The sequence below is a fragment of the Chiroxiphia lanceolata genome, chromosome 1 (assembly GCF_009829145.1).
Source record: "Chiroxiphia lanceolata isolate bChiLan1 chromosome 1, bChiLan1.pri, whole genome shotgun sequence".
Lineage (NCBI taxonomy): Eukaryota > Metazoa > Chordata > Aves > Passeriformes > Pipridae > Chiroxiphia > Chiroxiphia lanceolata.
In genome coordinates, this window is record NC_045637.1 from 87,642,285 (window position 1) to 87,665,775 (window position 23,491).

The window sequence follows — 23,491 nt, forward strand, 5'->3', positions numbered from 1 at the left end:
TAAATCTACTCTTTAGTTATTTCATTGCTGTATATAGTCAAGAAAGGAAGATATTTCAATACACATATAAGAAGCCTGTAAGAATTACTTGCAGTAAAATTCAGTACCTAAACAAAGTGCACCCAAGATTTAGTGCCTTGAAACTTTACAGGAAATAAAAAACGTGTGCTCTGCAGTGGATGAAAGCTGATAATCCACCTTTTCCCATATGAAAAATATGGGAATTTTAAAATCCCATGATTCATGATTTAAAACAGGATCGTGATTATAATATTATGTTGCCTGTCTTGCTCCTAAAGTCAGAATAATTCTGTAAGAGGAAGGCCTTCTACAGTTATTAAAAAAAACAAAAAAGGAGGAGTGGCTGTCTGGTCAAGATATTTACATAATGTGATTAATTTATTTATGCCTGTGTGGGATGAAATTTATTTGAAGTAGTTTGAATATCTAGGAGGATTTGGAAGTATTATAGGTTTAATTGGTTTCCAAGAGTCATAGCCTACATTGTAGAATAAAGAAGTTCCAGAAATATGGATAAACAGGACTTTCAGAAACTCATGTTACATAAAGTACGTAGCAGATCTCACTGGAATTTACCTAAAGAAGTCACATATGCCCTTTAGATCGATATTTGAGTGGGAAATTAGTTTAAAAATATGAAGAGCGTTGTCAGTTATTGTATTTTCTCTTTGTCTAAGCATTGTAGTAGGTTTCTTGGATGACTTATTTGGTGTCATTTTAGCTAGTTGAGCATTAGTAAAGTTTAAAAAGTATAAAACTGTAGGGGTTAATCAAAGCAGGATTTATGGTCCAGAATCTACTCATCCAACCTGATTATACCCTGATTTCTGTTCAGTGTTTCCTTTGACTGACTAGATGTTGCTTACCTGTGAGTAAGCTCTGTTTAGGGACAGAAGTGGAAGTGAGGCCTGATGAGACTGTGCCTCAGGACTACAAAACTGCCACGAGGTCTGTAAGGGCAGGGAGAAAGAGAGATGTGATTTTTACTTGTTACATTAGGTGGAGAGCTTCATTGGGCTGTCAGATCTCTGGAGACAGTACATCTCCATTGTGCTAAGGCTGTGGTTAGCATACCATGCTCAATGCCCTGTTCTTTCTTTACAAGGAATTTGTTGCATCTCTTTTTTCTACACAGTGTATCCACAGTGTTTTCTGGTCTGCTGTCTGGTGGGACTGGGTTACACCTTACTGCTAATACGTTGACTGTCAGTGATTTCTGTGTTCTGCTTTTTTCTTTGGTTTGGGGTTTTTTTGGTTATTTCTGTTTGGTTGGTTATTTGTTTGGTTGTTCTTTTGTCGTCCCAAGTTAAATCTATGTTTTGTGTTCAGGGCTACTCAGAAAACACCCCCTTTGGAGACCTATATTTGAGTCTTTAATTTACTGGAAGCAGAGCATAGAGTCACACAATGGTTTAGGTTGGAAGAGACCTTAAAGATTAACTAGTTCTTTGAGCAGCCTGTTCTAGTGCCTCACCACCCTCACAGTAAAAGATTTCTTCCTAATATCTAATTTAAGCCTACCCCTTTTCAGTTTAAAGCCGTTACCCCTTGTCCTCCTATCACTACGTGCCCTTGTGAAAAATCCCTCTCCAGCTTTCTTGCAGGCCCCCTTTCGGTACTCAGAGCCTTCTCTTCTCCAGGCTGAACAGTCCCAACTGTCTCAGCCTGTCTTTTTTTAGGAGAGGTACTCTAGCCCTTGGATCATTTCTGTGACCCTACTCTGGACTTGGCTCAACAGGTCCATGTCTTTCTTGTGTTGAAGACCCCAGAGCTGAACACAGCAACACAGGATGCATTTTTCTGGCTGGAGTAGACTTGCCACTGAGAAGAATGACCTCAAATGAAAGCTTTTTTAGGGAGAGATTTTTTTGTTTGCCTGCCTTGTTTTATTGCACTTCTTGCCTGAGCGTGTTGGGAACCTACCTGATGAAGATGGATGTATTAGAACCTCAGAATGATGGAATGGTGTAAGGAAGAAGAATGTGACCTGAGGAATCTGCTTTAGCAGTAAAGAAGCAATTTGCTTACCAAGTGACTGCTTTTCTATCACTGGTACATGGAATTTAAAAAGATACTATTCTAATTCATAGAACTGATAGAGGGAAGGATAGAAAGGGGTTGTCTTCTATTCTGAACATTTCTGTGATGGATTCCCTTCATCTTATATTTGTGTTTCTGATGGAAAGATCAATGGTAAGACTACGAGGAGAAGGAACAAAAGCATGCTGGAAGGCATACTGGAAATGCTTTTGATGGGGTGATGACCTCATTTTTAGTTTCCACTTAGCTGGCTTCTTTTAAGGAGTGGTTTCGTGTGTTAACATATATATATTTGATCATCAAGTCTGTCTTGGAGCTCTCTGTCCTGCAAAATGTATTAAATAACTCATGGGATTTTGCATGATTGGTGTTTTAAAATTCCTTCTGTATCTGGTTTGTTTATTGAAGAAAACAAAGACTAAAAAAAGTTGATTTCAAGCTGCTTTGTAAGAGGGTCAGGCTGTTTGCTTTCACAATTAAACTTAGTTTTCCTGCTGTCCTGTTCTTTCTGTAATTACGGCTCTAAGATGCCCTTTGCAGACTTATTCAAACAGCCCTCCATCTTTCTTTTGTGACAGCGTGGGTCTACTTGAAACAACCTTTTTCAGGGAAACAAATCCACTATCCTGTTCTTTATCTTGCCTTCACCTTCTCTACCCTTATTGGCGAGATGCTATATTAGTATTTTTGCTCCCAGTGTAGCAGATTCTGTGATTATGTAGAAGTGCACCCTGAAACGTTCTCTTTGCTGGGAGAACCACTCTCCCAGCACTGAGACCACTCTGTGATGTGCAATGCAGTAAGAAGCTTTCCACTTTAGGAATTGCATTTTTAGGTTTTTTTAGTTGTCCTACTTAAAATTCATCTTCAGATGACTCTGTATGTACTTTAAACGCATAAAAACATTAAATGCATTGGCACATACTGTGTATCTGACATCTTACATGACTTTTCCATGGTTGTGAGCATTTTTCACTAGGAGGCAGCTGTTACTCAAGTGACATATTGTTAAAAAAAAAGTTTTTGCTAAATGCCACAGAATAGATAGAAGAAAAACAACTTCTTTTTTCCTCTGCTTCTGCCAGTATTCACCTGTATTACCACCTTCTTTTACCCTGAAATAAAACAGTATTGACAGTGAAGCATCATTTCTGAATCACTGGGGTGTGAGCATCAGATATAACTAGTTAGGAGCCCTTGCTGTTCGTATTTTATAGTAATGGACAAAAGTAAAAACTTTTATTTTCAAGTCCTTCAAACAAGAAAGTCACAGGCATCATACAGGTTCATGTTGTGCTTAATGTTTAATCTCACTGTTGTCAGGAGTGTAGCCAAGATGAAATGTAAGTAAAGAAAAACATTGGGATATGAGGAGGAGATGACCTTCCCAAAGCTATTGTGTGTTTCAGTAATATCAGTTGAAATATTGAATCTTGAGTACTGTATTCAGTTTCAGTCCCCTTATTCTCTAAAAAGAGAGATCGAACAGAAAGTAGTAGAAGTTACTCAAGAACCCAAGTGCCCAAGTGATAGAAATGGTGACTTCTGTATGAAGGAATACTAAAAAAAAAATAAATTAAAAAAATCACAATACGTACAAGTGCAGTTTGAAGAATGGAGTAAAAATAGTATCTTGTCAGCTCAGTATGTTTCCATAGATGTTTCTGGTGTCATTCCCTAATTTCAGTGGGAGTTTTTACCTAGATCACCTAGAAATCTTAAACATGAGTAGGATGAAATTATGAAGGGAAAATCCTAATCCAAATGAATTTTTCTGCCTATCCTATGCCATGAAACAAGATGAATGGACTAACTGAAATACAACCATGATACACTTTAAGTAAATCAGGTAGCATTGTTCCAACACACAACTAGCAGGTGGTGTCTGTTTGAACAACCACTGCAGTTTGTCTACCATCATATTTCTTGCTATACAAAAAATTACTGAGAAATTTTGTTGTAGTAGAAAAGGAACATTGTTGTGTTGTGTTTTGTTTACTGATAGTACACAGCTAACTGTCAGTGAGCACTCAAACTTTGTTTTTTAAAATTGCTGTGAATATTTGTACTTCTGCCAGTTAATCCAAGAGTGGGAATGCCAATGAGGGGAATAAAATATGGAAAATAATGCTGTGTTTTATATAGCAACTGCCATAATCTAGAATGTTAAAGCGCTTACTAAATAGATGCTGAGATGGATAAAATATGACAGTGCCTGTAAGCAAATACATCACCTGCTAAGCTTTCAGCGATATAACTGGCATAAAGCCAATAAGCACCATTAAAGCTGCTACTAAAAGAAAGACTTGGCTAGACCTCTAAGGAATAAGCCCCTATTATGTGTTTCATTAGAAAATTTGTGACAATGATCATAGGAATTATAACAAACCAAAACAAGATTGGAAAGACTGTAAGATACTGACTAGTCTGTGCTTTAGCCCCCATAGCAGGCTGAATTTTACACCTGTTTTTTTTTTAGCACAGCTGTTTAGAAATCTGCATGAAATAATAAAACTACAATGGGGTCTGCATAAGCCCTTTCTTACAATATGTCACGGAATTTGTAGAAAGACTTCTCCTTATAACTGAAATACAATTTTTTATAACTTTGGTTTTGATTTTGAATTGCTATATGTCCTAGCCAGGGTACAGTAGAGGCAATTTTATTCCATAGAGAAGTCAACTTTCTGTGAGATTTGATGATGATGGATGGGCCATTAATTTGTTTCTTCTTTAGGCTGAATGGTCCTAGTATATTCCGCCTTTCTACATAATTCCTTCTTTGAGACTTGTGGTAATTTCTCTCTTCAAATTGCTTCACATTTTTTATAAATGTTATGCCAAAATTTTGACTCATTTGTTCCTTCCTGTTAAACAATAGGACAGGAGTGCTTCCTGTTTTATGTAGTATATATTCCTGTTTATACTCCTGTATGATGGCTTTTTGGTTTTTTTTTTAAATCACATTTTGAACTTATGTTGAGCTCATGGTTTTTTACAACCCTCGATTCTCCTCTGAAGAAGCTGCTGTCTAGCAGCATATTTGCTGTGCTGCAGGTGTGCAACTGACTGCCAAAATAAGGAAACTTGCACTTACTGCTGACGAATCCTTCTGTTATTTTTCTGACCAATTCTCTAGTCTGACAGAATAATTTCGAGTTGCAGCCCTGTTATCAGCATACCTGCAGTGTTGGCTCTTGACTGGCAGATTTAAGCCCAGTGTCCTCTGCCCAGTTATGTAGGCTGCTAATGAAAACAATCCCTGAAAATAGACCAATTAGATCCTCGCAAAAACCCACTCAGTACACCTTCTTGGTTTTGATAGTGAGATAGTAACAATTTTTTGGGGTCATAGAATGAACAAATTTTGCCTTCATTCACTAGAAATTTCATGTAGAAAATACCTGCTTATTAGAAAGCATATGTGAGGGAGTCATCTGCCTTTCCTTTGATAATACAATCTGGAAAAAGAGAAATTAGGAATCTTGTGGTTTCAGGCATGGGCTGTCTTTTCCCCACTATTTCTCAGTGGGATAGAATAAAGGTTGAAATTTTGAATGATCTGCTGGTGCATAAGACAGAAGTAGGACTAGTTATTTGTATGTGCAAAGCAGGACTTGATTGTTGAGAAATGATCTCATAGCATAGAAAATAAAAGGTGGAGGTGCTTGTTTGCACACTTGTAGCTGCCAATAGTTGGATGATGACAGCAGGATATTCTGAGGCTGTTTTAGTAGCTTTGATAGTCGGGCTTATGTTTTGGACTCCTGTAATTAATTACTGTGTGCTTGTAACAATGCAGGGCACAGTTGCTAGAGAAGAGGCAAATATGAAAGTATCCTTTCAAATATCAAAAAATAGTCTTTCGTTTCAGAACTTAACCTTTCACTTTTTCACTGGTGAATACTTTGTTTCATGGAATATATATGTATGATTTATTTGACATTTATATCTATAGAAAGAAATACGGCAGGGGCTAAATTGTATGTCATGAAGCATTATGTGACATACTGAAAAATACACAGAATTCAATGTGGGTTTGTTTTTTTTGTGTGTGTGTGGAGAGAGACAGCCAAACACAGCAGCATGACTATAGCTGGATATAAAGTCATCAGTATTCTTACTGTAGTCTTTTACTGGTGATGTCTTGTTTGCCTGTGGAATTGAAACAAACACTGATTAAGATGAATCCAAGTCTGCTGATATTTACACTAATTGCCCACAGGTTGCTCATGATAAAGTTGTGATTTTTGAGTGAAATGGTGGAAGTCAGCATGGCAGTTGTACTGACTGCTCTAAATTTGATGCTCGTGGAACTTAAGCTGAAGAAAGTTTGGATACCATTAGGATGGAATAATTATTTCAACAATTGAATGCAAGACATTCATATGAAGATGTAATGTTATTTACACAAAATATCTTTGAGCTTACCTGGCATGTCAGAAGGCTGTGTTCTAAAGTTCTCAGATTTGAGTTCAGGCCTTAAGGTGCAAATTCCTGCTGTGTGAGGCACATCTAGTGCAGGATTCAGGCATCAGAACTGTACATGATTTTTTAGTTATCTTTATAAGGCTTACCTGGCAATGAGTTGGGTGCCACCCTTCTGAAAAGTGGTGAATTTCAGCTTGAAGTGTGAATATGTCATCTTCAGACATACCAAAAGATACTTTTTTATCATTTATTTTCCCAATTTACAGCAAACTTAGAAAAAGGGCAACAGAAAGTGCCTCAGGTTAAAAGACCAGTGAAATTTAGCTCTTCTTTTTCTGATGAAACATTTTGCTTTACCCACTTTACTTTACGTGGTATCAAATTTAACATAATAACAGAGAAGTAATTTGAAAGTGTAAGACAGTAAAAGACCTTTCCCTAGTTTTCTACTTTGTTGTGAGAAGAATTTAAGGGAAAAATGTCTAATTTAGTGCTTTATAGTTATTTTATTTTAAATTCATGTAGTGCTAAAGAAGACTGAATGCCCACAACAGGTCTATGACAGCAATGATAATGCAGGAAACTACATTTCCCCTACTTCTATCTTAATTAAACAGCATCAGCCTGGAAGCAAGAGGTTGTAATTTGTTATTATTTTTTATATTTTCTGTCTCCCTGTAACCAGTATTGGATCTTCTGCTGTAATTATGAACAGAGGTGCTGACTGTAATGATGTATTTTATACACGATTTCGCAATACTCTATGATTGAAGGTCTTCACTGGATGTAATTCTTCTTTAACTGATGTTGAAATGTTAACATCATGCCATGGTTGTTTTCCTTTCCTTTGAGCTGTGTTTCTTGGTAGCTCTATAGTAATAAGTAAATAGGAATTGAAAAGACAGACTTCAGTTTCATTCAGCTTAAATTCAAGTCTTCACATCTCTTTGGTAAAGTTGCAGTAAACTCACTCAATTTTTTTTTTCCAAATAACATGCCTTAAAAAAACAAAGTTCATTTTTTGTGGCATTGCTCTTCAACTTTGCAGAAAATTTAAACATTCCTATCCAGTCTGTTGATCCTTATTTATCAACTCTGTGGTGTCAAGGAGTGAACTACACACTGAAAGCAATCAGCAACTGTTTGAGTCAATCTAATTATTCTACTCTGTCTCCCAGCAGATGACAGAGAGAAAAACTGGAAAAAGAGAGTTTTCAGCCCAGATGCCAGTGAGTGCATTGGAATGGCAGAAAATTAAATGCCATAAAGGTCCAGGATAGCAGCTTTAACTTTCAGAATTAAAAAAACCTTCATCCTGAGACTTTTCATCCTTGGCTTAGTTACCTGATAGATTTTATGGAAATATTTCTCAGCAAAGTTCAGTTGTTCTACCATGTCTAAGTAAATGTCAAAGGCAGCAGTTGGGCATTCAGGGTTTTGTGGTGGGTTGACAGAAAATAATTGTTTTTAAGAAGTCCCAAACAACATACACCAATACCCCTTTCCCTGTCCCAAAACCCAAATAACAAAAAAACGATGTCAAATAATTTAGACTGAATGATAAAGGACCTGATAATTTAAGAATGTTTTTCAGCCCTTATGTTATTCACTGAAATAATGTTTTAGCTTCATGTGAGTAATTTTTTTTTAAACAGTATTTGGTGTTCAGTCTGGCTTTAGCTAAGAACAGACCCCAAAACAGTTTAAGAAATGTCTGGGCTGTCATGTGGTTGGAACAGAGCAGAGTCCTGCAACATCATCCAGCTGAGCGCTCATCTTGGTGTGGTTGGAGGGTCGTGAGGGTATGTAAACAACTGGAAATGTTTAGTTGTAATTTACAAATATAAAATTACAACATGCAGGTTTATTTTAGAGGCACAGAAGTTAAATGTTTACAATTATGCATTGAAATCTTTACCATTTTGATTACTTGTTTTTGACTAAATTGGGAGTTCACATTTGGGCATTCAGTAGATTTGTAGAAAGTCAGGTTCATCAGACATGATGAATATGATTTTATCTACTCAGCCTCAAAAGTAAAGTCCAGTATTCATATTTTAATGTTGCTTAGAAAATGAGATGATGTGCTATGCTAGACTAGATTTGGTTGTATCAAATAACAAGCTGGACAAATTTCCTGTAATTTTTTTGGTTCTTTGAGTATACATAGAGTAGCAGCATGAAAATAAAATTAATATTTTTTAAAGACCCAATAAGGTAATAACTACAGGGAAAAAACCCCTCAAAATATAACCAGTCAATCCCTATGTTGGTTACATGATAGCTTATACTTGGGAAATTGAACTGGTGAACTAGCAGGTACAGATAATAAAACAAGTCTAAATCATCATTTTTATTGAATAGGTCTGGGCAGTGGTCCCTGGAACTCCAGGAATTTAATATAAAAGGTTCGTAGTGAAAAAATGTTAGTACACGTCATGAATCTGTGGCTGTCTGAGTTAGATGTTGTATACATGCTGGTTATGTTTTCCTTTGCTGAGTAAGACCTGACTGCCCTTACCTGTAGCTCATTATAGGAGTAGTCTCTTAGTTTTTATGTCTGCAAGGGAGGGGGATTGTGGCCATGCCTTTAATCTTAAACTAACTCATTGTGACCTTCCAGGTCCTGCGTAGTTGATTCTGGCGTCAGCAAGTCACTATCTCCTACCTTATTGCACATTTGAGACCTGCATCTCTGTTCAATAATGATTTGGTTTCAAAGCATATTATAATGCTTTTAAATTAGACTGTCAATTTGCTTTCTATGTGCCTGCTGGTAATGGTAGAGATTATAATGTAGGATTATTTAGCACTATTATGTGGTATCTGTCACTACTGACCTCACAGTTCTTTCTGATTGCCTATGCTGGTGGCACCAGGCATGACAATTTTCCTTTCTAGGTGCTGTATCTTCATATTTCATCTCTAGTCTGCCTTTCATCAACGACTGCTACAGTGGTAGCAACACATGGTGTAGGAGACATCTTTGCTGTTTCATGACATTGGTTAGATTTGCTTTCTTTTTCCTTTTCTTCCAAGTTGTCATGAGCTTTTTTTGAGCTCCGCTGAGCTCTTGGACCTTGGTTCTGCAAAACTCTTCAGCAAATGCTTACTGCTGTGCCAGGCTGGCACCAGGTGCTTTGGCCCCAGCAAAGCCAAATCATAAGGCTGATGGCATTCTGTGGCTTTTGTCTAGGTTTTCACTGGTAAATATGATTTAAAAACTCTTATCTTTATTGTCTGCTTTAGATCTCATTATGTATTGTGTTTGTTTGAATCTCAGATGACTCTTAGTTCTAAATACTGATACAGGAGAGACAACCCACCATGTAATACTCTTTTCTCTGGCTGGACTGGCAGGCTGACATGATTCACTCTGCATAATCTGAGGCAAGAGCAGCAGCACGGTTAGATGCAATGTGAAACTTTCTCAAAAGAGGCACCTAACAGAGTTTGGTGGATGACAAGTTGACCATGAGCCAGCAGTGTGCTCTTGCAGCCAGGAGGGCCAGTGGTCTCCTGGGGTGCTTCAGGAAGAGCGTGGCCAGCAGGTCGAGGGAGGTAATGCTGCCCCTTTACTTGGCCCTAGTGAGGACACATCTGGAGTGCTGTGTCCAGTTCTGGGCTCCTCAGTACAAGAGCAACAAGGAGCTACTGGAGAGGGTCCAGTGAAGGGCCACAAAAATGATGAGGAGTCTGGAGCATCTCTCTTATGAGAAGAGACTGCAGGAGCTGGGCCTGATTAGTCTGGAGAAGAGAAGACTGAGAGGGGATCTCATCAGTGCATGTAAATATCTCAAAAGTTGGTGCCGAGGGGATGTTGCTGGACTCTTTTCGGTGGTGCCCAGCGACAGAACGAGGAGTAATGACCATAAACTAAAACACAAGAAGTTCCACCTCAACATGAGGAAGAACTTTACATTGAGGATGGCAGAGCACAGGAAGAGGCTGCCCAGGAAGGTTGTGGAGTCTCCCTGTCTGGAGGCATTCCAAACCCACCTGAATGCATTCTTGTATAACCTGCTCTAGGTCATCCTACCTTGGCAGACGTGTTGGACTAGGGGATCTCCAGAGGTCCCTTCCAACCCTAACTATTCTGTTATTCTGTGATATAATTTCCTCACTGAAGTAAATGCTGTCTTTGGTTCTGGTAAATGTGGTGAGCAGAGGTGAAATCCTATTTAGAAGAAGACAATTTGTGAATGCCATGTTGGATTGCAGGCCAACCCTGCTATAGGCCAGGTCCAGTAGCAATAGTCTGTCCCATGCCGCTTCACCCAGTTTGTTGCTTTCTTCTCTCATATCCCTGTTTGCCTTAATAATGCTTCATTTATATACCTTTCCATCTTCCCTAAATGTCTTCTGCCTCTCCAGTTGGTCTTTCCTGGTCATGCTAAGTACGTAATTGTAATTACAATGTCATTGAAGTTTGAGCTGCAATACAGACAGAGCAATGACTCTGTAATTCTTCCTCAAGGAATGTAGGTTTGAGCCTTAAAGTTCTGCACATTCAGGGAGAAGGTTGTTTCAGTGGTAATAACTCAGTATTTCTGAACTATTCAGCTTGGTTCCTAAAAAGCAGTTTTGGCAAGTTGCTTTCAGAACGTTTTGATTCTATTCACAGTAGCCATTATACATGCTAAAATGTTGATAAAATGATATTGCAAACAACAAAAAAATTCTGAACATGGAGAAAAATGGCAATGTAATCAAAACAATTTGGAAAAAACCCACACCAACGTATTCAAGTACAGTGCTTTTGACTTGGGAGCTGCCGGACTAATGGATATAAATAATGCAATGCTTTTCCCATGAGGGTATTGTAGAGCTTAATTGGTTAATGACTGAAAAGCACTTTGAAATCCAATGTAGAGATATGGTTTGGAAGAGCAGAGTGCTGCTTAATGAAAGTCTTAAATGCTTCTGCATAACACTGTTCTGGATATATGTCAGTGTGTCCAATTGGTGTCAGTGGTGATTGAATCCACAGATCACATTGTTGGACATATATAACATTTGGCAAAGTGACTATGGCTATGTTTTGGTAAACCATCATACATTATTACTTTGCTTTATTTGCTAATAGGACCGTCTTCTTTTTAACAAAAATTTTAGATTAGTTTTTAATATACGATGATGCTTTGCATGCTTTTCACATTTGCTTGCAGTAAAAATTAGTGATGTCCCTTTAAAAACTAACCCTTCAAATTTATTATATAAAGAATGCTATATAAAATTATAGTATGCCTGGCCCTAAAACATACTTATATTAAAATCATATGAAAATTTATGAATAAATATAAAACATGGAGTCTGATGGAAAGTTTTTTAATCCTTTTGTTTTGCAAGTTCCTGTTATGAAGAAATGATACTTGGAAACTCAGAGAACTGATTTAGATTTTTAGTCTGTTTAGGGAGTATAGATTTTAACATCTGATTTGACAGAGTGGTCAAATTTTGTCTTTGTTTTTCTTCACTGTGATTTGTGAGGAAACCTCAAGAAGAGTGCATGTGTTTGGTCTTGTGTATCTTTCTCTTTGTTGGTTTTGGTTTATTTGATTTATTGGAATTGGTTTTTTTTTTTCATTTGTTTATGTGAATTTTCAATAATTAAGTGGCTTCTGTGTTGCTACCTTTTAGCTCCCATATTACATGGTAAACAATTTATTTGCAAAGAACATCACTAGAATAAATGTCTTGAATGAATCAAGATTTGAAAACATGAATTCTAGACTTAGAGCAGCTCACAGTCCCTTTCAGAAGTTAGTATCTGTTATTAATAATTCTGAATCCAATGAATTTTTATATTTAAATATTCCCATTCATTAACTTATTGTTTTCTTCCAAAGCTTATGAGTATGGACAAGCAAATGAAAGTGATTTTTTTTCCTTCCCCTTTTCTCTTTTAAGTGCTTAGTTTGTATTGCCCTAGCTTGGCATCTTATTATTAGCCTCTTTGTGTGGCTGCCAAGGTTTATTGCATAATTTTCTTGACAAATGGCTTAGTCATTAATATTTCAGATCTGTTCCTACCAACCTCAGAGAAGTGGTATGCCCCAGGCAGGTAAATGTAGTGCCTTCCTTAGAAGCCTTCTAATCTTTTCCTTAAATGCTTTGTCAGAGCCCGTAACAGATAAATGAAGATGCGGTTCAAACTAGGGATGACTTATTTGTACACACATGACCATACATTTTCTAACTAGGAGGTCTTGGACTGCAGTGGAGTTTCCACTGCAAGCATCTGCATATTCTATTCTTTATCCCTACTGAAATCTGTGAGACTTATTGATTCTGAAGTAAAATCCGTAGAGATATTTGTTTCTGTCTTTCTTTTTTTGTTGAAATATGCTGTTGAAAAATGCATAGTCCTGATAAAGGCTCTATCTGTTCACACTTTCATTATTTCTATAACAGAGACACACCAAGGAATGATAGTCAAGCTGAGTCAGAGTTTGAGTTGAGATCAAGTTCACATCACAGCTAGGTCTGAGGTGTGGAACTCTGGTGATATTTTGGCTCAAGATCATAGCAAATTTGTGAAACTGATCTCTTTAAAGGTTGATGTGACAGAAAATTGATGTGACAGAAAACTTACAATACTCCTGCTGCTATTTAGGGTTGAAACATCATAAAAAAGCATTGTTCAATTTAAATATTGATTGCATACATATTACAACTATGAAATAACTCCCTGATCTAAAATATTAATTATATTTTTTATTTCATAATAATACTTAAATTATTCTTTTAAACTACAGTGTGTTGGCTAAGGTATTACTAAGGAGGGCATCTGGAGATCTGTGGTAAGTCATGGATTTCCCTAGTTCTCCTGAAGACTGGGAGGAGAATCATTACTACAGGGAAACAGCAGGTAAAGCTGAAGACTTTTTCTCGTTTGGGGATGAACTGAGTGATTCATGTTAGCTGCCTCCTCTGGCATGGCGTGTCTAAATCATTCTGTTTTCTTACTATTGAGTGGACTGGGTTTGTTTCTGAGGCATCAGAAACTTGAGTTGTTGGGCATGTTGAATATTTTGCAGCTGAAGTTTAAATGTAGCCCATTGGGTAGCATGTGCATTGTATCTGGGTGTGTAAGATGTTGCTGAGTTTCTTTCTACCATTTCCCTGGACGAGGCAGGCAATCATTATTTGATTGGTGAATGACGCCTTCTGAGTTGAAGGATATCTTCTTTATCTGCCACAGGCACCTCCAAAGGGCTGGGCTGCTGTTGCCATTGCTGGGAAGGATCCAGCCCTTCTGGTGGCTGTGCTTGAGTGGTTGAGCCATTCTGCCTGCAATTGTAGAACTAAAGCATATACTTGTAGCTTTATACTCTTCTGCAGTGTATTGCAGTGTGCTGCTTCACCCCACAGAGATCACCAACACGTGGTAACACACCCAGAGGTGACTTTCTCTATGTGAGAAGCAGGGCTGAGGTTCAGGAGGTTCTGCTGTTTAAGGGATGCAGTGTGCACCACATATATGGCCCCCCAGTCTGTGGAGTTTTTGTTTTATGGTGTAGTATTTTTGCATTACCATAATAGAAATTATTAAGGCTTAAAATTAATTACTTAAACTTCCGTGGCTATCCTTTGCACTGTTACCAAGTCTACAGATCCAATTCTTGGTATTTAATAACTGACTTCATAAAAGTTATTGCTCTCTCCTCTTGTTAAGGCAGGATAAGGTCTCTGTTGTTCAGTTATGCCCAAATAGTGTAGTTAATCCATGAGAACTAAGAAAGTACACCACTACACATAAATACAGCTACTATTTAATTTCTAAACAAATTTATGATGAAATTCTGTAGGAGTAAAATTCTTGTTGGAATATGCCTCTGTAGAAAAATACAGATAATTGAGTTGCAGATATTGAAGATAAAAAGAAGACAGAAGAGATAGTGGTCAAATCTTGACTACAGTGAGGATTTTATAGGTATTTGAAAGTCTCTGTCCCTTTCATCTGACAGTTATTTACAATATGTCTTCTAACGCAGAAAGCTGTTTGGCAACATTTTCAAGGTATTGGAAAAAGAATATTCCCTCAGCAGCCAAAGGTAGTGTTTTTTTCAGATTGCGTTCCATGAGAAATGGATATATTTAAAAGCAGGAGACACATTTGAGAATATTTAAGGATGATTTGTGCATTGCCTTTTCACAGTCTGTAATTTCTAATGTAATATATTCAAAATGTGTTGGGGTAATGAGGATTTTCCCTTAAAATATGGAATCGACTATTAGCTGTTTTGTGTCCTTGTGGAGAAAGGGGAGAGCACAGGTATGTCAGCAGGAGCTCAGGTTCACATCTGCTTTATTTTCAGTAGTATTGTGTGCCTTACTTATAGATGGCACACTATTGAAAGCTATCACTAAAGGGCCTTATTGCCATTTCTTCAGTAAATGACAGTCTGTTTTAATTTGTGCAAAAATAAATCAAGAAATAATTGATGTATAAATGAGAGAAAAACAGATATTGTTTCTGAGCAGGGGTGATTTTCCTTAATTTAATCTACTGTCATGCGTATATATAATATTTTTTCAATGATAATGAAATCATTGAATTTCCTCTGAATTTGCTTGATTTACTTTTATTCATCTGGTTTTTTTCAGTCTAACTGAAAACAGTATGGTTAGACGATTCACCTTAAACTTCTGAATTTTGCATGTTAGGGAGTTTGGTGTCTTTCCATCCCCCCAGACATCTGAATTTGTTAACTTCTATTGTCAATTATGCTGTATACTTTTCTCTTTTGAAAAATTGTATACTGTCTGACTAGCAATTTGATGTACCTGATTAGCTTGCTGATCACAAATTCCAGTGTGTGGGTATTCTACTTCTGAACTGCTTAAACCACATTCACTGCAGGTTGTCTTGAAACCTGATTATGGCAGTCTTTGAAACAGTCTAATACCAGCTTGGCAGCACAGCTACAGAGTTTGCAAGTGTTTTGGCTACTGAAATGCATTTTTCTTGTCTTGAATCATATATCTGGAAGCATTATCCTTTTAGTAAGTGGGAAACTTATGAATAAATCTGAACAATCCTGGAGTGACACTGTTTATCAGGGAAACTAGAGCCTTTGGGAGACCGCATGGGGAACTGAAACTTGTTGCAGTGGGATGACATTTGTCATCATTTGCAATATCCAACCTGAAACTGAATGGTGAGTGGAATCAAGGGATGATTCAAAAAGTTTTAAAAACTGGTGCTTGCCTAGACATGTGTTCCTTTCTTCAAAGACTTGCTGCTCACTGTGACTGACTTAGCCAATCTTGCAGTCCTAAAGAATGGTAAAGGTGTTTGAAGGTGGGCCTCAGAAGTATGGACCACATTTTCTGTGCTTGCCTTCAGGTACTCATGTATGTAAGACAGGCCATGAAATGCTGGCTTTTATTCAGGCAATAGGCATCTTCTGGATTAGTGTAAAAGGAGCATGGTTGCTAATACCTTTTATTTCATATTTAAGAAGTTCTTTTATGTAGCACTGAGAGAAAGCAGGGTCATGCCTTATCCCAGAAAGGGTTTTTTAGTTTTCTTTCTTGATATTGCAAGCTGCAAAATGTTGCCGAAGGTGACATCATGATTAATGTATCACCATTACAGTGCAGTCAGCCAGCCAACTTATGAAACATTTTTGCTTCAGTTAAGAGAAATAACAAAATAAAAAAAATAAGTTATTCTCTATGTTTCATGGAACTTGCCGACAGATTATTAACTAGATGAGCTCCAAGTATATGAAAAAATTAAGAGCCAAATAGTTGAAGGCTGTGTTATCTTGCCAATGCTTGGTAGTGCTTGCAGCATTTTATTCAGTTGGTTGTTCAATCGTCATCAGGGGCATCTAATAATGTTCTGCCCTGGGAAGGTCAGATTCTCCAATGCATCCATTCTAAGTTAACTGTGAGACTATTTCAGAGGTCTGTGTGTGTTACATAAATTCAGCATGCTTGGTAACATTGAAAGTCTGTTCTAGTGTGCAACAGTATATCAGCATTTTAAAATGAGCAAGAAAAAAAATCTGAGCTTGTTATTAGCATTGCATGCCAAATAATTTATGTTATATCCTATGCTATATAGATATGGTCATGGCAATACAATGATATTTGCTGCTGTAAGCCTGCATAGTTTTCAAAACTAAAATTCAATGCTTAGCTAAATTGCTAAGCAGACTGGTAAATGTCCAATTTTAGCAGCCTAACATATGTTTATAGTTTTTGTTTTAACATATGCTATGTTGGTTGAACTCCCCTCCCCACACATACGGTAGATAAAAGCTGTCACATCACAAAATGGTGGCAGCCCAACTTTTCTAACATTTTCCATGGCACTTCAGAGTCTTGCATTAATTAGCTATTCTTGGATAGGAGACAGACTCTCATCTTCATAGAATTTTGGTTTCAAACCCGTCATGTACTTCAGTTTATGTATGCAGTAGCCCATCTGTGTTTCTGCAGCCATAAGCTGTAAAAAGCACAGGGCATAGAGAAAAGCAGTCAGCAAGAGTGAGGCTGCCCTTGGCTCACGGACAGTAATACCTAGCAAATGGCCATGAAAGCAGCCCCATTTGGTTCACTGTGGCTCTAGTTTGCTCAAACAGGAGCGTTCTTTCTCTTCCACTTCTCTGTGAGAGTTGAGTGAATAAAACAACGCTGGTGCACAGCCCTTATTCTTTTCACTGTGAGCTGCTAAACTACCTCTCTTTTGTCCTCCTTTTTCAAGACAATTTCACCAAGTCTGTGATTCTTTCCTAAACTTTAGTTGAGTAGAGGGGAATTGTGACAAATACCACTGCAGCTGTGATAATGCTGTCTTAATCCTTGCTGCACTGTGACATGGAAACCTGGATTTAAACATGAAAGGACATGCCGTAACACTACAGCAGTATGATCCCTTATCACATCAAACTGCCTTTTGCATGTGCTCCAAAATCATGATATTTTTTGTCTGATGTACTCTGTGTGCCATTTCCCTGTTGTTAAGTTGTTGACTGTGGTGTGCTTCAGCATGTGTACTGTCTACTGAGCCGCTGCATGGGGGTGGTTGGTTTTCTGTGGAGGATGAAGGAGCCTTGTCCATCAAGTGAAACTGCTGTAGATATGTCACAGGGTCTGTGGTAGAGGACTGACATTGGCAAGTGTGGTCACATCTGTGCTTGGTCTATGCACAGCATGGACAGAGTTGTTCTGATTTCTTCATCCCTGGATGGCTTGGGTGCTACCTCCTGCCCTCTGGTCTGCCTTGAAGCTGCTCTAAAGCTTATACTCATGTGCAGGCATAGTTCCAAATGTATTGCCACAACATAATGTATGATATCATCCCTCTCAAAGCTCTGAGTTCCTGCACTTGTATTGCGCATCTCGGTATGGAGATTGAGGGACTTGAGGCCCATGGAGCTTCAGATGAGCTGCTGAGGGACCCTGGAATGTGTTGGTGGCAGTGTCTGTGTAAGTATCTGTGTAATAGGAGATCATGGGCCTGGTGCTTGCACGTCCACCTGCAGTGCTTTGAGAAGCCCCACCAGGAGCTGCTGGCAGGGCAGCCTGCTTCCAAAGCCCTGCATTAGCTCCCAGCTGCGAGTTGGAGCCACTGTCAGGCCCAGAATGCATGACCCACTGGTAATGCTGGTGGAGTGCTTTACCATCCTTGGATTGTAGATGCCAGTGGTGGTTGTTCAATGTTTATTTCCTGTTTATGTACTTGTTTTCAGCTATAGAACCTGCAACTGCTGTTTGGCTTGCTGTGCTTGTTAGCTGGCTGACAGTCCTTTCTGTGGGATTCAGGTTTTGTCAGTGTGCACAGAAACCAGTTTTCTTTCACTGCCAAATAATAAGCATGGTGGAAATAAAGAAAGAAAATTATAAATTTAAACTGGTTTTTTGTAGATGTTTAGGTAACTGTAGACAGAAATAAATAGACATAAATAACTGTCTATTTGTTATTAAGTGAACATAAGTAATTAATGTGTTCTTAACACTGGGTATGTATTGGTACGAGAAAGGTAAAAAGATGTCTTTATTTTCCAGTGTTGGTCTCCACCTTGGTAAACATTATTTTGATTTGAATATTTTGCGTATGGTGCACAGAGTGTAAACATGTTTTATTTTCTTTCTTCTCTGTGGCTTCTCTCCCCAAATGTAAGTTATGACCAACGGAGTTGGACTAAGTCCAATACCGTCTTTCTGTAAAGGTCCTGGTAAAAGAATACGTGGGTCTGTGGTGAGAGAGGGAAGCAGCAGTGTTGGTGAAGGACTTCAGTGTTGCTGGTGCTCTCTATGATAGCATGTCAGTGGCTCCTTTAGTGTATGTTTGCTGTTGTTAGCAGTACTTGGACATTGGATAACTCATCAGAAAACACTGGATAACTGTAACTTTTTTTCCTTACTGCTCACAGTAGATTTTGCTTCAGATTAGAATAATAATACAGGTAATAATGCCATTTAACTATCTAAAGCACAAGCATAATGTTAGGATGAAAACTCTGATACAACTTCTGTAGGTTTTTCTGCCGTACAGGTTTGTGAGGAGTATATTTCACTTGGTCAGAAAAATTAGTGTTTCTGAACTATCAGGAACTGATACCAAAATATTGCTCATTACAAATACTGAAATATCAGATAGGCCCTTAGAGATGTATACATTAGAGTCTCCCTGATAAATAATGAGTCTTAAAATAAACAGACAAACAAATAAAAATCCCCCCTCCCCAACACTTATGGATCACGTTCTAATTTCTCTTTCCATAGATTTATAATCATGAGAACTCTTTTTGTGAAAGTTCAACTTCTCATGTGGTTGTCTGATTCTCAGAGGAATGACACTTAGGAAACCAGCAAACATCACGAGAATTACAATAAAGTCACAAGAGTTTTTTGTACATTACAGTTATGTGTAAGTTTTGAATTGAATTTTTTAGAAAAATAAATGTATGGGCAGATGGTGATATTTACTTAAGGGAAGCTGAATTCATTATCTGACTAGAACTGGATATTTCAAGCAGCTGTTTAAAAATGAGAATTTTCTTTCCATGAAGGAGAACGTATGTTTTGGAAAAATGGAACCTCTCCTCAGAATGTAAGACTGTCCCTTGTTTAGCCTGTGTCAGAGGGATTTCTGTGTGTGTGAATTCATTTATGGGTGAACTTTCTCAGTAGTGGTCAATAACTAATTTGGTGAAATAGTTTTGTAAACTCTTAACTGCCTCCCCTGCCAAAGGCAGTCCTTCTTAAAGGTTTCAAAACTAGATAAAAGTTGCAGCTGCTCTTTACTTCTGAAGGTATTTGACCAGAAAAAGGATTAAACCAAATATTATGCTGCCTGCCAAATTTAATTTCTGTCTACCTGACTTGCCTTTATTTTAATTGATTGAGATACAATTACCTTATGAAACAGACCCATAGAGAACATCTAGGCATAAGACAGAAGAAAGGAGGCCAAATGTGAACATACCCATTGTCTTTTACAGATTTGGTTTTTTGTGACTCTATATTCTGCTATGTGTTTATTCTATTCGCATACATATTTTAAAGCATGACAATATGAAAAATAATCTTAGCTTGCTTGTTCTTTATTTCTCTTTGTTTCTCTTATGTTCCTGTGGAAAGTAAGCCAGACTGTAATCCTAGCATAAAGATGGAAAGGCATCTCTTGAAAAGTGTGCTGTATTCGTTGTTAATGTCTTGTCTTCCCCCAGTTTTTTAAGATGACTTTCACGGAAAACTCTTTCACCCAGGAAACCTGTGGCCCTCTATGTCTTGGTTCATAGGGAAATACAAGCCAGTTTGTTTGGAGCAGATGTCTTTACCCAGTGATTTAACTTCTAATACCTCTGTTTTCCCATTCTGTAATAAGCAAATTGTAATGCTTTAATTATTTTACTGGAATTTATACTAAGATTTCTGAAGCTCAACTATAGATTTTCAAGAAATTTTGCATTTCAAAATGGGCTTATGTATTTGGAGTGACCGAAAGGTTCATCATCCTCAAAACTTCTTGGTTTTGTAAGTCTCTCTTTGAACACTGCAGAGTAATGCAGCTGTGTATGCATGAAACACAAAGCCTGTTTGTAAACAGGGAGGATGTGTAAAGATGGCCCTTTGATAGGAAATGAGTACTTCAGTCCAGACAACTTTAAGAATCTCATCGCCTCATTTACCTTCCTGATATCTGACAACCTTGTCTGCCCAGTACAGCAGTGGAAGCTGTGAAAATAGCCTTCCTGGGAACATGTGGAAAAAGGGATTTTGTGCTTGCCCCAAAATGCTAACACTGGTTCTGACTATATGGGACCTTTATTGTGAATCTTGTGCAATATTCATATGTGAACTTAATGTTCTGTTTATATATAAATAAATGGCTTGTGGTCTAACCATCTTTTTTTTTTTTTTATTTTCAAAGTGGTTCAGTAGTTTGAAAGGTTAAACTGGTTTCGTTTGGTGTTTAGTAAGAATTATGGTGATTGCACAGTGTGTGCCACATACTTCAGGGTGATCTGAAACGTGTTCTGTAGCTTCTGCTAATGGGGGGAGATGATACAAGAAGTTAATGCTTTGGGTTTTATTATAAGCAAGTTCTGCCTGTCAAAGGCCACTGTTAAATTTGAGTTTCTTGGAAGTAATGTTTTGTTATTACCTCATATTTTAACTGGATGAAAAATACTGTTTGAAAGAAGGTCTGATGTTTATTCAGCTGTAAAGAATATTTTCTAGAACAGGGTTAAGGATAGTTCTGGAGTCATTAATACTGATGCGGAAGCCGATAATTGAATAAGATATCCTAGCTGAAATTTGATCACAAAGGGTATTTTCCCTCCTCTGAAGTCAAAATAGTGGTTTATAACAGAAACTTGGTCATACTAATCTAGCAGACATTTGGATTCATGTATACCTGAGATACTAGCAATTCCTACAGCAAGGTTGCTGTTCCTAACTCAAATTTTTTTAATTCTTTTTTTACTTCTCTAGATTATAAAAAAGTTCACAATGGCAATGCTGTGGAAGTTCATGAGAGTAGCTAAATATTCTAAGACAGCTTTATCACCAAAAGTAAAGGTAAGAGGAATTCCCACCCATTCAAGGCATTCTTCATCCAAGTCTGTACCTTCAGGATTTGCTGCCAGTGCACCATGCTCAAATACTGTGGAACTGCTTGGTAAAACTTATCCTCAGGATGACTACAGCAATGTCACAGAAAAGATTCTTTCCAAGGTGGGGAAGAACTTGCACAACAGAAAACATCACCCACTGTGGCTAATCAAGGAGCAGGTGAAGGACCACTTCTACAAACACTATGTAGGACGCCGTGGGACTCCGCTCTTTTCTGTTTATGATGGTCTTTCTCCAGTGGTTACAGTACAGCAGAATTTTGATAGTTTACTTATCCCTCAAAACCATGCCAGCAGAAGGAAAGAGGATAACTATTACTTGAATCGTGACCACATGCTAAGAGCACATACATCAGCTCATCAGTGGGACTTGATACGCTCTGGCCTAGATGCCTTTCTGGCAGTGGGAGATGTCTACCGCCGAGATACAATTGATAGCACCCACTACCCAGTCTTCCATCAGATGGAAGGAGTTCGGCTCTTCTCCTGTCATGAGGTAAGAATTCTCTAGTTGGGGTGACAGAGACTTTGGATAAGTTGCGTGGCCTTGTGTTTGCTGTGAGCAAAGTTCATGCATGAAAGTGTGTTACAGCAACACGTGTTATGCTGTACATTGATAAAGATGGATCATGCAGTAATACTTTGAGAAAAATATAGACAGAAAATGTTGAATTTGAAAATTAGACTTCCCCAGAAAAATATGAAGAAATGAAAAGACAATATTATCAAAAGCTAAAAAACCATAACCTGAAAGGAAACAACTTGTTCAGTTAATGATCTGCACAATTCAATTCTATTTCTGTCACAACTCTCTTCTGGTGAGATCACTTTACCAAAAACCTGTCAAATTATACTTGAAGGACTCATGGATGTGAGTTGTTACAGCTACATCCAACGTGCAGTTTTTATTGTTGTCTTTTTTCTTCTTTTAATAGCACTGACTGTAAATGAATGTCATTTTTTAAGGTAATTTTCCATTTTTCAGCTCATCCTAAAGCTGCATTGAAGGATTCTGTTGTAGCCAATCGTTATGTGTGTGTGATGCATACACAGTAAACTCATTAGAGTCCAGAAGCATCAGCTAAAGAGCTCTAGGTAGATGTCCAAGATTCTTAAGTTTCTATATTTTGTTTGCACAGCTTGCATGTTCTGCAAATGCCTGGGTGTCATTAAGTACTCTGCTGCATCATTGATCAGTGGTAAATATAAGCCGGTTTGTTTTCCAAATAGTAATTGATTTGTATAATTTGTGTACGCTTGTAGCAATACTGCCAAATTCACATTTCTATAACTAAAACTAGCTTATTCTAATAATACTGAGATGTAGACCGTTCTTAATGTGGTTGCCAATGGGTGACAGAAGCTTGGCAGGGAAGCCTGATGGGTTTGGATGCCTGAGGGAAAACCAGGGTAATCATAGAGCACTGCTTTTCTCTGTGATGGAAAGTGTTTGCACTGCCTGCACTGGTGTTTCCCACCTCATGTGGCCACTGCTTCCTCCAGTACAAACACATTCCTACCTCTGCAGGTGTTCTGTGTGGTGTGGAATCCAGCCTGCAACTGCTTCTTTGGTAACCAGGAAATGGAAATCTTACAGACTTATCTGGTCTTCTTTATTTGCTGTTCTTTTCCCATAGGCCTACTTAAAGAATACAATCAGAGTATATGGAAAAAATGTATAATACTATATTAAGAAAATACCATTTCTTAATGTTTTTTGTTCATGACTTTTTTTTTTTTTTAACTTGAGCAGAAATTCAGGCATTCAGATGTAAAGGTTTTATCTGCCACAAAATTATAACATCAACATTCTTGCAGGATGAAATTTCTGCAAATTTAGGTATGATTGATCTAATTATTGAAATCCTTGTTAATGAATATACCCCTTAAGAAATTTT

The 23,491-nt window shown here is 37.7% G+C and overlaps 1 protein-coding gene and 1 long non-coding RNA gene across 8 annotated transcripts in view; both read left to right on the top strand.

The window, feature by feature from the left end:
• Positions 1-13,337, top strand: part of LOC116799440 — a 37,608-nt gene extending 24,271 nt beyond the window's left edge. The window contains exons 2-3 of the long non-coding RNA XR_004361059.1: positions 8,857-8,900; positions 13,251-13,337. This is a non-coding gene — a long non-coding RNA (uncharacterized LOC116799440). The remainder of the gene's footprint in view (positions 1-8,856; positions 8,901-13,250) is intronic.
• Positions 1-23,491, top strand: part of FARS2 (phenylalanyl-tRNA synthetase 2, mitochondrial) — a 239,695-nt gene that overhangs the window by 35,554 nt on the left and 180,650 nt on the right. For 5 of the 7 annotated variants that reach the window (XM_032712457.1, XM_032712432.1, XM_032712424.1 and 2 more), the window contains one exon: positions 21,454-22,089. In XM_032712457.1, the coding sequence (XP_032568348.1) occupies positions 21,472-22,089 (618 nt within the window). In that variant the 5' untranslated portion in view covers positions 21,454-21,471. Of the gene's footprint in view, positions 1-13,277; positions 13,364-17,820; positions 17,938-21,453; positions 22,090-23,491 lie in introns of those variants that run through there. The other 2 variants (XM_032712447.1, XM_032712473.1) reach the window with 2 other exon arrangements.